At 41.0% G+C, this 12,930-nt stretch overlaps 1 protein-coding gene across 1 annotated transcript; it reads left to right on the top strand.

Moving 5' to 3' along the window:
• Positions 1 to 11,122: 11,122 nt before the first annotated feature.
• On the top strand, positions 11,123 to 12,100 carry LOC308247837 (olfactory receptor 1L3-like; the record flags this gene model as incomplete). The annotated part of the gene is made up of 1 exon (XM_080667566.1): positions 11,123 to 12,100. One exon carries the CDS (start codon positions 11,123 to 11,125, stop codon positions 12,098 to 12,100), a length of 978 nt encoding a protein of 325 aa, XP_080523692.1.
• Between the last annotated feature and the right edge of the window lie 830 nt (positions 12,101 to 12,930).

Here is a 12,930-nt window from a genome sequence, read left to right as displayed (position 1 = left end):
TTTCCAATATCTCAACATGCTCCCATCAGAGCCTGAGCTCTGTGGATCCCGTTCAGACAACTTTGAGGGATCAAGGATGCTGATGCCAGAGAGAAGAGTAATTTGTTAGAATATGACGATATGCACATGTACACATTTGAACACCTTAAGATAGTAACCTAAACTGAAATCTGGCAAACAAAAACAAAAAGAAGAATCCCTGAAATGAGAACCAAAAGCATCTCAGATCTTCTAATTCCCACCTGGTGCTTCAGGGACATCTAGAGTAAAAGATAAGGGAGGGAGCTAGAGTGTCAAGGCCTAAACCTACTTGCCGGTATTCTTGTCTTTCTTCTTTGATGAAAGCCCAAAGGGACATATGAGTCTTCACTGTTTTATCAATATCTAAATCTTAGGAATGTGTACTAGTTAATGTCTTTTTGGTCTAAATTCTGTTTCTAGTCCATACCCTGTGTTGATGAACCACAAATATTGAATCTGAGATATGTATATTAGAACTTCCTTTTTCTCTGTCTCAAGAATATATCTTTCAAATTCTCACAAAATAAATTGGATCCGCTGTCACACATTTCTTGTACCTGGAAACTATGAAATGTCTCTCCATACCCTACCTAATTGCATGATTATATTCTCCATCCACACCTTCATTTTTTCACTCGAAAACCGACCCCTTCATGTTATTATTGACAATTCCTCCATCCCATTGCTTACCTTTATTTTAATACTTTTACCACATTCTATTCATTGGTCTTCTTGGTACAAATATCATGCGATTTTTACAAGAGGATTATAATGTCTTATTTTCTATTCCCTTTTTATTTACTATTAGGGCAGATTATAACCTTATCCTCACCTTTTCTCTGTATCCAACATCATACACTCAAGTTAGAAAGTCTGATCTCCTAGCTACATTCTCATAAAATTAGAGATTGCCTTTGTGTAATTCTCCATAAAAGCCTTCTATAGGACAACTCATCCCATTGAAGCAGCCTTGCTTACATGTATGCACTCTGAGACTCTAGCAACCCCAGAAGCCTCCAATTGAGTTCTGATGAAATGTTGATTAGAATGGGCTGAGCCCTTCTATCTTTCATTATAAACATGAAGAAGCTCAGGAGTCTGCTCCTCCTTCCTTGTACCTAGATCTCACTGAGGGAAAAAAAAAAAAAAAAAGCTTCTGAAAACGATTATGTCTGTAGGGAAGGTCTACCCTTTGGGGATCACCATAGCTTTGCACAATGTCAACAGGTGGGCAAGGAAAAAACCCCAAGGAGAAATTTATTCTCATTTCATCACCTCAAGAAACCATCTTTTCTAACCTATCAGTTCTGTAATTATTGAGTGTTTGCTTTTTTAATTCAGCTGCATTAGTTGCAAGGCATGAGGCTTTATGGGATAGCAATAAGACAACTCTGACCACTCTCCAATGACTTCCTTATTTCCCACCCTCGTATAATTGCATGCTTTTGCGGGATTTCATCCAGCCATTTTGCTTATCTAATTTTAGGAACTATCATCCTCAGACTACTTGATTTAAACAAGTCTTTGAGTATAAAAGAAAGAGCAGGATGTAGAGCAGCACATCAAAAAATCTGAGACTATGCAAACTGGAGAAATTTTTGGTCTCATTTTAAAATATAGTAATAATGACATATGGCTTATTGATATAGATTATATATTATGGAAATGGTTACAAACTGAATACATACCAGTATTTTCCACCATTGACCTGCACAGAAGAAACTCAGTCCCATTCTAACTACTAATTGGTAAATATGATCAAAATTAATTGGAAACACAAAGAGATTCTAATCAAACAAAATGTAATCAATTTCCTCAAAAAGTGTAATACATTTATTTTTGTTTGCAGAGCAGCTATTTGATTTTCTAACAGTTCTACTTACTTTGGGGGAAAAGTAAGAGGACTGAAAATGGTTGGATGAGATTCATTTCTACCAGTCTCACCCTAAGCAGACAGTCCTGAATTTTAGGCTGTTTTTTACTCCCTCTACCTGAGTCGTTACCCCTGCCTATACGTGTACATTCCATGTTTATTAATAATGGATTGGAAGACTTAATACTAGTATTGTTAAAATGGCGAGTGTCCACAAATTGATCTACAGATTCAATGCAATCTCTATCAAAATCCCAATCAATTAATTTATAGAAATGGAAAAGGAAATCCTAATATTCACATGGAATTGCAAGGGGCTGGGTAGAGATAGGCAAAGGGGGGGAACAGGAGACATCTATAATAGTGTCAACAATAAAAATTGATTGACGCCCGGCCGGCGTGGCTCAGTGGTTGAGGGTCAACCTATAAACCAGGAGGTCATGGTTCAATTGCCGGTCAGGGCATATGCCTAGGTTGCAGGCTCGATCTCTAGTGGAGGGTATTCAGGATGCAGCCAGTCAATGATTTTCTCTCATCATTGATGTTTCTATCTCTCTCTCCCTCTCCCTTCCTCTCTGAAATCAATAAAAATATATATTTTAAAAAATCAATTGACAAAAATAAATGGGTTTATTCCTGGACTCTCAATTATATCCCAGTGATCTGTAGGTCTATCCTTTCGCAAGTACCACATTATTTTTATTGTGGTAGCACTGTAATAAGTTTTGAAATAGGGATACATGAGTCTTCTAACATATTTTCTCCCCAATAGTGTTTTGTGTACTCTTGGTTCCCCTGGTAATCACCATACTGTTGTCTGTACCTATGAATTTTTGTTTGCTTGTCTTGTTTGTTCATTTATTGCTTTGTTTTATATCCCAAATATGAGTATTTCACTTTTGCTTATGTCTGAGTAGTATTCCGTTGTATATATGTATCACATCTTTTTTTATCCAATCATCTATCAAAAGACATGTCGGTTGTTTCCATGTCTTGGCCACAGTGAATAATGCTGCAATGAACACAGGGTGCATATATCTTTCTGAATAAATGTTCTCAAATTTTCTGGGTAGATACCCAGTAGAAGGTTTTCTGGGACATATGGTAACTATTCTTTTTCTTTTTCTTTTTTTTTTTTTAAATATATTTTATTGATTTTTCACAGAGAGGAAGGGAGAGGGATAGAGAGTTAGAAACATCGATGAGAGAGAGACATCGATCAGCTGCCTCCTGCACACCCCCCACTGGGGATGTGCCCGCAACCAAGGTACATGCCCTTGACCGGAATCGAACCCGGGACCCCTCAGTCCCCAGGCCGGCGCTCTAGCCACTGAGCCAAACCGGTTAGGGCTATGGTAACTATTCTTAATTTTTTTAGGAACCTTCAAACTGCTTTTCATAGTGGCTATACCAATTTACATTCCACCAGCAGAGAATGAGGGTTCCTTTTTCTCCATAACCTCTCCAACACTTGTTATTACTTGTCCTGTTGATAACAGCCATTCTAACAGGTGTGAGGTGGTATCTCATTACAGGTTTTATTTTAATATATTTTTGTTAATTTCAGAGAGGAAGGGAGAGGGAGAGAGAGAAACATCAATGATGAGAGAAAATCATTGATCAGCTGCCTCCTGCACACCCTCTACTGGGGATTGAGCCCGCAACCCAGGCATATACCCTTGACCAGAATCGAACCTGGGACCCTTCAGTCCACAGTCTAATACTCTATCCACTGAGCCAAACTGACTAGGGCACTCATAGTTTTTTGTTTTTTAAAAATTTCTTTATTGATTAAGGAGTGTCCATTGGTTAGGCTTATATGCATGCATACAAGTCCTTTGGTTGATCTTTAGTTTTTGTTCTCACTTCCCAAATAGCTAGTAAAGTTGAACATAAGATGTATTATTTTAATGTACCATCGTGGGATAAAATGCTGCCATATATTTAAATTCACCCCATATAAGAAATGTTAAAATGTGGGAAAATATTAGTCTCTCAGATACCAGCTATCAATAAAATATGAGAGCTGGATCATAGAAAATACAGAGTATAGTTTCTGGAATCATGCCTGCATTTGAATTAATGCTCCAAAGAAAAGTAGTGCTTATTCTAAAAGTACATACTTTCAAGTTTAATCTGGCAAAGTAAGGCAAAATTTTTGCTCCATTAGTCATTTGAAACCTGTTCCTTAATATAAAATTTTAACTTTGTCAGAGAAAAACAGAGAGTTTCACTACATGGTTTGGATTCAAATGGCCTTTGGTTCAAGTTATGTTTAATAGTTACCCTGTTTTTCTAAGTCACTATAAAAATGAAGACAATCAGTACACATAGTATGAGGTGGTTGTGTGGGTTGCGTGAAAAAAGCTTATAAATTACTGAAGATGTATGCCAAAACCGGTTTGGCTCAGTGGATAGAGCGTCAGCCTGCGGACTGAAAGGTCCCAGGTTCGATTCCGGTCAAGGGCACGTAACTTGGTTGCGGGCACATCCCCAGTAGGAGGTGTGCAAGAGGCAGCTGATCGATGTTTCTCTCTCATCAATGTTTCTAACTCTCTATCCCTCTTCCTTCCTCTCTGTAAAAAATCAATAAAATATATTTTAAAAAAAAATTACTGAAGATGTAAATGTTAGTTGTCTTCCTTTAAGTGAAAAATTACGTAACAATGAACATGATTTGTGTTTAATGACAATTCACATACTAAGGGAGCAGAAAAGACATCCCATTAGTTCATCAAAGAAAGCTTTTTGTAAGAGGCTGTGTTTGAACTTGAAGACCCAGGTGAAGGGAGAAATATAAGAAAGTGAAGTGAGTGGTGGGAGGAACCAAGATGGCGGCATGGGTACACACTTGTATTTGCTGCCTCGCACAACCACATCAAAACTACAACTAAAGACAAAACGGATATCATCCAAAACCACGGGAAGGCTAGCTGAGTGGAAATTCTACAACTAGAAGGAAAGAGAAAAGCGCACTGAAACTGGTAGGGGGTGCAGAGTTGCGGAAGTGCAGAGGTACGGAGGCGCACTCGGAAACGGGCTGGCAACTGGATAGGCTATTGTCTTTTTCAATCAGGAGGGAGATACAAGCTCCCAACTGCTCTGAACTCCAGTTCTGGGCAAGACTCTGGGGACCCAGACTCATACAGGTAGAAATTGGACTGTCTGACAACAGGTCAGAACGCCAGGGTTGCTTTCTTGCAGAGGTGCTTGCAGCGATCATTGTTCCTGCACAGGGCCGCAGGACACAGAGACCCCGGGACCTCTCCAAGGCAGAGCAGACTGGCAACCATTATGGTTTGCTCCACCCTGATGATTCCCTGAGACCCCACCCCACCCAATTTACAACCCCAACCAAGCTGTGTGCAGAGGCTTTTGCATATGAATGGCCTACTGTTTTGCAATCTGAAACCTAACAAACTGCAGCTGGGTCAAAGAGCACCAAAGCTTCCAAAAGAAGGCCTTGACAGCAGCCTGCATTGCTTCACAGCTGGGCCTCATCTGGGCACTTCCAAACCCCAAACAAAGAGGAGGAATCTGCAGATCTCTCTGTAGCTCCTGCTGGATGGCCTCAGGCAGAGGCTAAATTAGCACCTCCTTAGAGATCCAAGAGCCAGTGTACCCAATGGTCAGAGTGAGACCATACCAGAGTACAACTCTTCACATCCATAAGCGACACCTCAAGGGGCAGACACAGTGAGCACCAAAGCCCCACTGAAGCAAGTCCTGCCCCATAAGGGTGTCTCCAGCACAGCAGTTCTCCCATTGTAGACACAACTGGTCCTCACAGCCAACTGGCCTGGTGGTCAATTCCTCCCAGTGATACCAACAGCAATCAAGACTTAACCACAACAAGACTGTGCATACAGCCCACAAAGGGGTGCAACAACAGTGTCAACCTCAGGAAGTTAGGGAGGCTGAGGCACTGGACCCTATAAGACACCTAGCACACAAAGCCACTCTATCAACACAGGGAAGCAGCCAAAATGTGAGACAAAGAAACAAGTCACAAACGAAAGAAATGAAGGAAAGCAAACTACTGGATATATAGTTCAAAACAACGGTTATAAGGTTACTCAAAAATCTTCTAGAGACCTCTGATAAATTTAGTGAGACCCTCGAGGATATGAAAAAGGACCAATTAGAAATTAAGCACACACTAACTGAAATAAAGAATAATATCCAAGAAAAACCAAGATGGCGGCATAGGTAAACACCTAAACTGCTGCCTCGCACAACAATTTCAAAACTACAACTATAAGACAAAATGGACATGATCCAGGCCACAGGAAGGCTGGCTGAGTGGAAATTCTACAACTAGAAGGAAAGAGAAAAGCACACTGAGACTCAGAGGAGCTGCAGGAGGCAGAGGTACTGAGAAGCGTTTGTGCGGAGAGGACTGGCAACTGAGTGGGCGGCTGGCTTTCTCAAGCGGGAGGAAGACAAAAGCTCCCAACTGCGCTAAACTCCAGTTCCAGGCGAGACTCTGGGGACCCAGACTCATACGGGGAGAAAGTGGACTGTCTGGAAGCGGGCAGAACTCGAGGGCGGCTTTCTCTCAGAGGTGCTTGCAGAGATTACCATGGGACACTGAGACACAGGGGCCTATTAGGACAGGGCTGACGGGAAACCAATGCTATCTGCTCCGCCCTGAGACTCTGCCCCATCCAAGCTGAGCACATGATTTGTGTTTAATGACAATTCACATACTAAGGGAGCTTTTGCAAGTCTTATCTCTTTAGGGTGTCTCCCGCACAGAAGTTCTCCTAGCGTAGACACAGCTGATCCTCACAGCCAATTGGCCTGGAGGTCAATTCCTCCCAGTGATACCAACAACAATCAAGGCTTAACTACAACAAGACTGTGCACACAGTCCACAAAGGGGTGCACCAAGAGAGTTCACCTCAGGTAACTGGGGAGGCTGAGCCACTGGGCCCTATAGGACACCTAGCACACAAAGCCACTCTATCAACTCAGGGAAGCAGCCAAAATGCGGAGAAAAAGAAACAGATCACAAATGAAAGAAATGGAGGAAAGCAAACGACTGGATATAGAGTTCAAAACCATAGTTATAAGGTTACTCAAGAATTTTCTAGAAAAGGCCGATAAATTTAGCGAGACCCTCAAGGATATGAAAAAGGACCAACTAGAAATTAAGCATACACTGACTGAAATAAAAAATATTATACAAAGATCTAACAGCAGACTACAGGATCGCAAGAATCAAGTCAAAGTTTTGAAATACTAAGAAGAAAAAAACACCCAACCGGAAAAGCAAAAAAAAAAAAAAAGAATCCAAAAATATGAAGGTAGTGTAAGGAGCCTCTGGGACAACTTCAAGCGAACCAACATCCGAATTATGGGAGTGCCAGAAGAAGAAAGAGAGCAAGATACTGAAAACCTATCTGAAGAAATAATGACCGAAAACTTCTCCCCACCTGGTGAAAGAAATAGACTTACAATTCCAGGAAGTGCACAGAACCCCAAACAAAAGAAATCCAAAGAAGACCACACAACACACATCATAATTAAAATGCCAAGGGCAAAAGACAAAGAGAGAATATTAAAAGCAGGAAGAGAAAAACAGTTAGTTACCTACAAGGGAGCACCCATATGACTGTCAGCTGATTTCTCAACAGAAACTATGCAGGCCAGATGGGAGTGGCAAGAAATATTCAAAGTGATGAATAGCAAGAACCTACAACCAAGATTACTCTACCCAGCAAAGCTATCATTTAGAATTGAAGGTCAGATAAAGAGCTCCACAGATAAGAAAAAGCTAAAGGAGTTCATCACCACCAAACCAGTATTATATGAAATGCTGAAAGGTATTCTTTAAGAAGAGGAAGAAGAAGAAAAAGGTAAAGATAAAAATTATGAACAACAAATACATATCTATCAACAAGTGAATCTAAAAATCAGGTGAATAAAAAATCTGATGAACAGAATAAACTGGTGAATATAATAGAATCAGGGGCATAGAAAGGGAGTGGAATGACAATTCTCTGGGGGAAAAGGGTGTGGGGGGTGCAGGAAGAGACTGGACAAAAATTGTACACCTATGGATGAGGACATTGGGAGGGGGAGGGTAAGGGCATTGGGTGGGGTGGGAACCAGGTGGAGGGGATCTATGGGGGGAAAAAGAGGAACACTTATAATAATCCGAACAATAAAGATTTATTAAATTTTAAAAAAAGAATAATATACAGAGATCCAACTGCAGACTAGAGGATCACAAGAATCAAGTCAAAGATTTGAAATACGAAGAAACAAAAAACACCCAATCGGAAAAACAAAAATAAAAATAGAATTCAAAAATATGAAGATAGTGTAAGGAGCCTCTGGGACAACTTTAAGCGTACCAAAATCAGAATTATGGGGGTGCCAGAAGAAGAGAGAGAGCAAGATACTGAAAACCTATTTGAAGAAATAATGACAGAAAACTTCCCCTACCTGGTGAAAGAAATAGATATACAAGTCCAGGAAGCGCAAAGAACCCCAAACAAGAGGAATCCAAAGAGGACCACACCAACATATATCATAATTAAAATGCCAAGGGCAAAAGACAAAGAGAGAATCTTAAAAGCAGCAAGAGAAAAACAGTTAGTTACCTACAAGGGAGTACCCATACGACTGTCAGCTGATTTCTCAACAGAAACTATGCAGGCCAGAAGGGAGTGGCAAGAAATATTCAAAGTGATGAATAGCAAGAACCTACAACCAAGATTACTCTACCCAGCAAAGCTATCATTTAGATTTGAAGGGCAGATAAAGAGCTTCACAGATAAGAAAAAGCTAAAGGACTTCATCACCACCAAACCAGTATTATATGAAATGCTGAAGGGTATTCTTTAAGAAGGGGAAGAAGAAAAAGGTAAAGATAAAAATTATCAACAACAAAGTGACAACATACATACAAAGTTATACATATCTATCAACAAGTGAATCTAAAAATCAAGTGAATAAAAAATCTGATGAACAGAATAAACTGGTGAATATAATAGAATCAGGGGCATAGAAAGGGAGTGGACTGACAATCTGGGGGGGAAGGGGCTGTGGAGGTGAGGGAAGAGGCTGGACAAATATCACACACCTAAGGACGAGGACAGTGGGACGGGGGGGGGGGGAATAAAGGCATGGGGTGGGGTGGGAACCAGGTGGAAGGGAGCTATGGGAGGAAAAAAAGAGGAACAACTGCAATAATCTGAACAATATTTATTTTTAAAAAGAAAGAAAGTGAAGTGAGTGAATTGTAAGATGTGACTAGAAATCAGTGACAGGAAATAGGCAATATGCATTTGGCAGGGCATGTTGGGACCCTGCTGTATGAATTCTGTGTGCTTTCATGAATTAAAAAGAGTAAAAGATCTGAAGAGGTGGCTTCCCCTAGTTGTAATAGCAAGGAATGAGGGCTGCCTAACAAGGGAAGGGAGACCTGAGGCCAGGTTCAAAGGTTACAACACTCTCTTTTGTCGGAGGATAGCATCATAAAGTCACACCTACTAAACTAGCAAATGTATCTAAACTTGAGAGGAGTGGAACAGAAGGTACCCAATGCTGGGCTACACTGAGTAGTTGTCCTTCAGAGAAATGGAGACACTAAGGGGAGGTCTTATCAAACCTTTTTAAGTTCAAGAAAACACTGGATCCTGGTGTCCTGCCTGGTACTCTGTCCTCAGTGCTACATGGGATGACATCTCCCAGGTAAGCCCCCAGAAAGGCTGGAAGAGCCAGGGACAGAAAAGTATTGTCTGTTTCCAACACCTCCTCCAGGCTAAGCAGATGTTGCATTATACCCAGAGTCAAGGAGAGGCATGTAGACCACCTGAAAAGGGACAACACTTGTTAAGTTCCTCTGGCTCCTTGGAGACAACGTTGCACTAAGTTAATAGATGTTTGTTTTCTTACTCTCTCCCTCATCGAACATCAGAAACTTAGTGAGACAGTCTCAGAGGATATTCCCATAAGAGAAACAGGGCATATGAGTAGCTACACCTATGAAGGAAGGATGATAAGAATCCAAGGAAGGGAACATTTGGATTCAAGAAGCATTCGGAGATTTTTATCAGGTATCTTTCTGTATGCTGTCTCTTGGCAGAGTTTTGTCTTCTTTTTCACAAATCATTTCATGGAGCATAAAGGAAAGGAATGGAATAAATAGAACACATTACACAAGAGCTCAATGTCCTTTCTAGGTAAGAAATCAACTTTGAGAATGCCTGTTGAGAAGTGGGAATATCTTATCTCAGAGAGACACTAAATAAGAGAGCTAACTTATGTTCATGGTAAATGTTGATGTCTTTTGCATGTATACTCTAAAGTTCAATCTGCCTTTGCCCTAGTTTACTTGTGAGGCACAGTTCCCTGATCTCATGATATAAATTATCAGCCAAAAAGTAGGGAAATTTGGGAGAGTATTTTTTCACACAAGTTCACTCCCTTTCTCTCACTTTCCCTCCCTCCATCTTTCTTTTCCCTGTAACTGTTTACATTCATTTCAATGTTCTTTAAATGACTTTCTTTTTTTTTTTAATATATTTTATTGATTTTTCACAGAGAGGAAGGGAGAGGGACAGAGAGTCAGAAACATCGATGAGAGAGAAACATCGATCAGCTGCCTCCTGCACACCTCCCACCGGGGATGTGCCCGCAACCAAGGTACATGCCCCCGACTGGAATCGAACCCGGGACCTTTCAGTCTGCAGGCCGACGCTCTATCCACTGAGCCAAACCGGTTTCGGCTAAATGACTTTCTTGTATCCATTGTAGATTATGTGGAAAGAGGCATCTTGACTTAAAATGATAGTTATTCATCAACCACAAGCTAGGTGAGATAGCTATCATGATTAGCTGGGTATGGATTAGCCACTGATAATCCTTAATCTAAAGCTGATCTGAACCTGATTCAAAGCCTGCATCTGTGGGGCCTGTGATTTATCAGCCCAGAGTCAGGAGGCAGAAAAGAAAATCCAGCTCTCCAACCTAGTCTCTCTCTCTTTCTTTCCCCCTGCTTCCCATCTTTTTCTTTAGATTTCTATCTCAAAGATTTTAAAAGAACAAGTTAAAACACACTTTCGGCTCTGATTTTTCCATATTCAGGAAGAAAAACACTGGAGTAAATGCTCTATTAATAACAGCTCAGTATAAAAACAAGATGTAAAATACACATTCTAGATGACAAGAATCATTTATTGACAGTGTTGTTTACCTTCAGGTGCATATAAGTCCATGGAAATGTGCAACCTGACAAGACTTCCTGAATTCATCCTCTTGGGACTCTCCTCTCGCCCAGAGGACCAGAAGCCACTCTTTGCCCTCTTCCTTATCATGTACCTGGTCACCTTGATGGGAAATCTGCTCATCATCTTGGCTATCCGCTCAGATCCTCAACTCCAAAACCCCATGTATTTCCTCCTGAGCAGCTTGTCCTTTGCTGATATTTGCTACGCAACAGTCATAGTCCCCAAGATGTTAGTGAACTTCTTATCAGACACAAAGACCATTTTCTATGCTGAATGTCTGGCACAGATGTATTTCTTCCTGGTCTTTGGAAACATGGATAGTTATCTCCTGGCAGCTATGGCCATTGACCGCTATGTAGCCATTTGTAACCCTTTCCACTACGTCACTGTTATGAACCACAAACGCTGTCTGTTGCTAGTGGTCTTTTCCATAGCTTTCTCCTGCCTCCACTCCCTCCTACATGTTCTCCTGGTGAATCAACTCACCTTTTGTGCATCAAATGTTATCCATCACTTCTTTTGTGATGTCAACCCTGTTCTGAAACTGGCCTGCTCTTCTACCTCTATCAATGAAGTTGTAGCCATGACAGAAGGGCTGGCCTCTGTGATGGCCCCATTTGCCTGCATCATCATTTCTTACCTAAGGATCCTCATTGCTGTCCTTAATATTCCCTCAGCTGCTGGAAAACGCAAAGCCTTCTCTACCTGCAGCTCCCATCTCACTGTGGTGACTCTGTTTTATGGGAGTATTAGCTATGTCTATTTCCAGCCATTATCAAACTATACTGTCAAGGACCGAATAGCAACGATCATATACACTGTATTGACATCAATGTTGAACCCATTTATCTACAGTTTAAGAAACAAAGACATGAAAAGGGGCTTAGAGAAACTGATAAACAGGATTAAGTCTGAAATGGATAGGCTTTCTACTACAACAATCAACAAAATTCATGGACCCTAATTGCAAGGTATGCTGTGTTTGTACACACACACACACACACACACACACACACACACACACACACTTGCACACTAACGTGTACACACAAACACACGCAACCAGCACCTGAGGCAAGTCTTTGGTGGAGAAACACTCTTTCATCATTGTAGCTGCACCCTGTGGTTCTCCACCCTGTGGTCTCTGTCATGCCATGGCAGGACAGTTCCACTCAGTCTTAATACCTGGGCTATGATTGCAGACCTACCCCATAATATCTCTCCATTCCAGAAAATCACATTCTCTTTACTCCTTCCATATTTATTTGGAAACTTCCATATTTCTATCTACTTATAAATTCAACCCTGTTTGTTCACTGAATATCCAGAAAATTTTTATACATATCTATACAGAAAGTATATACATGCAGAGATGTTTATGCATACATAACCACTCTATCCTATTTGAAACTTAGAATTTCTTTCCAGGGGTGTGGGTGAATGTGTGTGTGTGTGTGTGTGTGTGTGTGTGTGTGTGTGTGTGTGTGTCAACTTCCTATAAGTCTAGAAGCTGCCCAATGTAGAGTCTAGAAGCTTCCCAATGTAGAGTCTGTTCCCTGATTATGCCCTTTCTTTAAATTCTCCCAAGCTGAATATCCTGGGTTCTGGTTATTAGATTCCCAACAACTGACATCAAGCACCTAATTTACTATTAGTGAGCCAGCTCTATGCTTCTACACATGTTTTGGTCTCGACTCTTCCTCTCCTTCATATGCTCAGAGTGCATCCTTCATATGCTCAGAGTGCATCCATCACCTGATTCTTCCTGGGGCTACTTGCCTGTGTGCTCTCCTC

This window comes from Plecotus auritus (assembly GCF_963455305.1).
Source record: "Plecotus auritus genome assembly, chromosome: 5".
Classification (NCBI taxonomy): domain Eukaryota; kingdom Metazoa; phylum Chordata; class Mammalia; order Chiroptera; family Vespertilionidae; genus Plecotus; species Plecotus auritus.
Note: the sequence above shows the minus strand (reverse complement) of the source record. Positions and strands in the feature narration are given on the sequence as shown.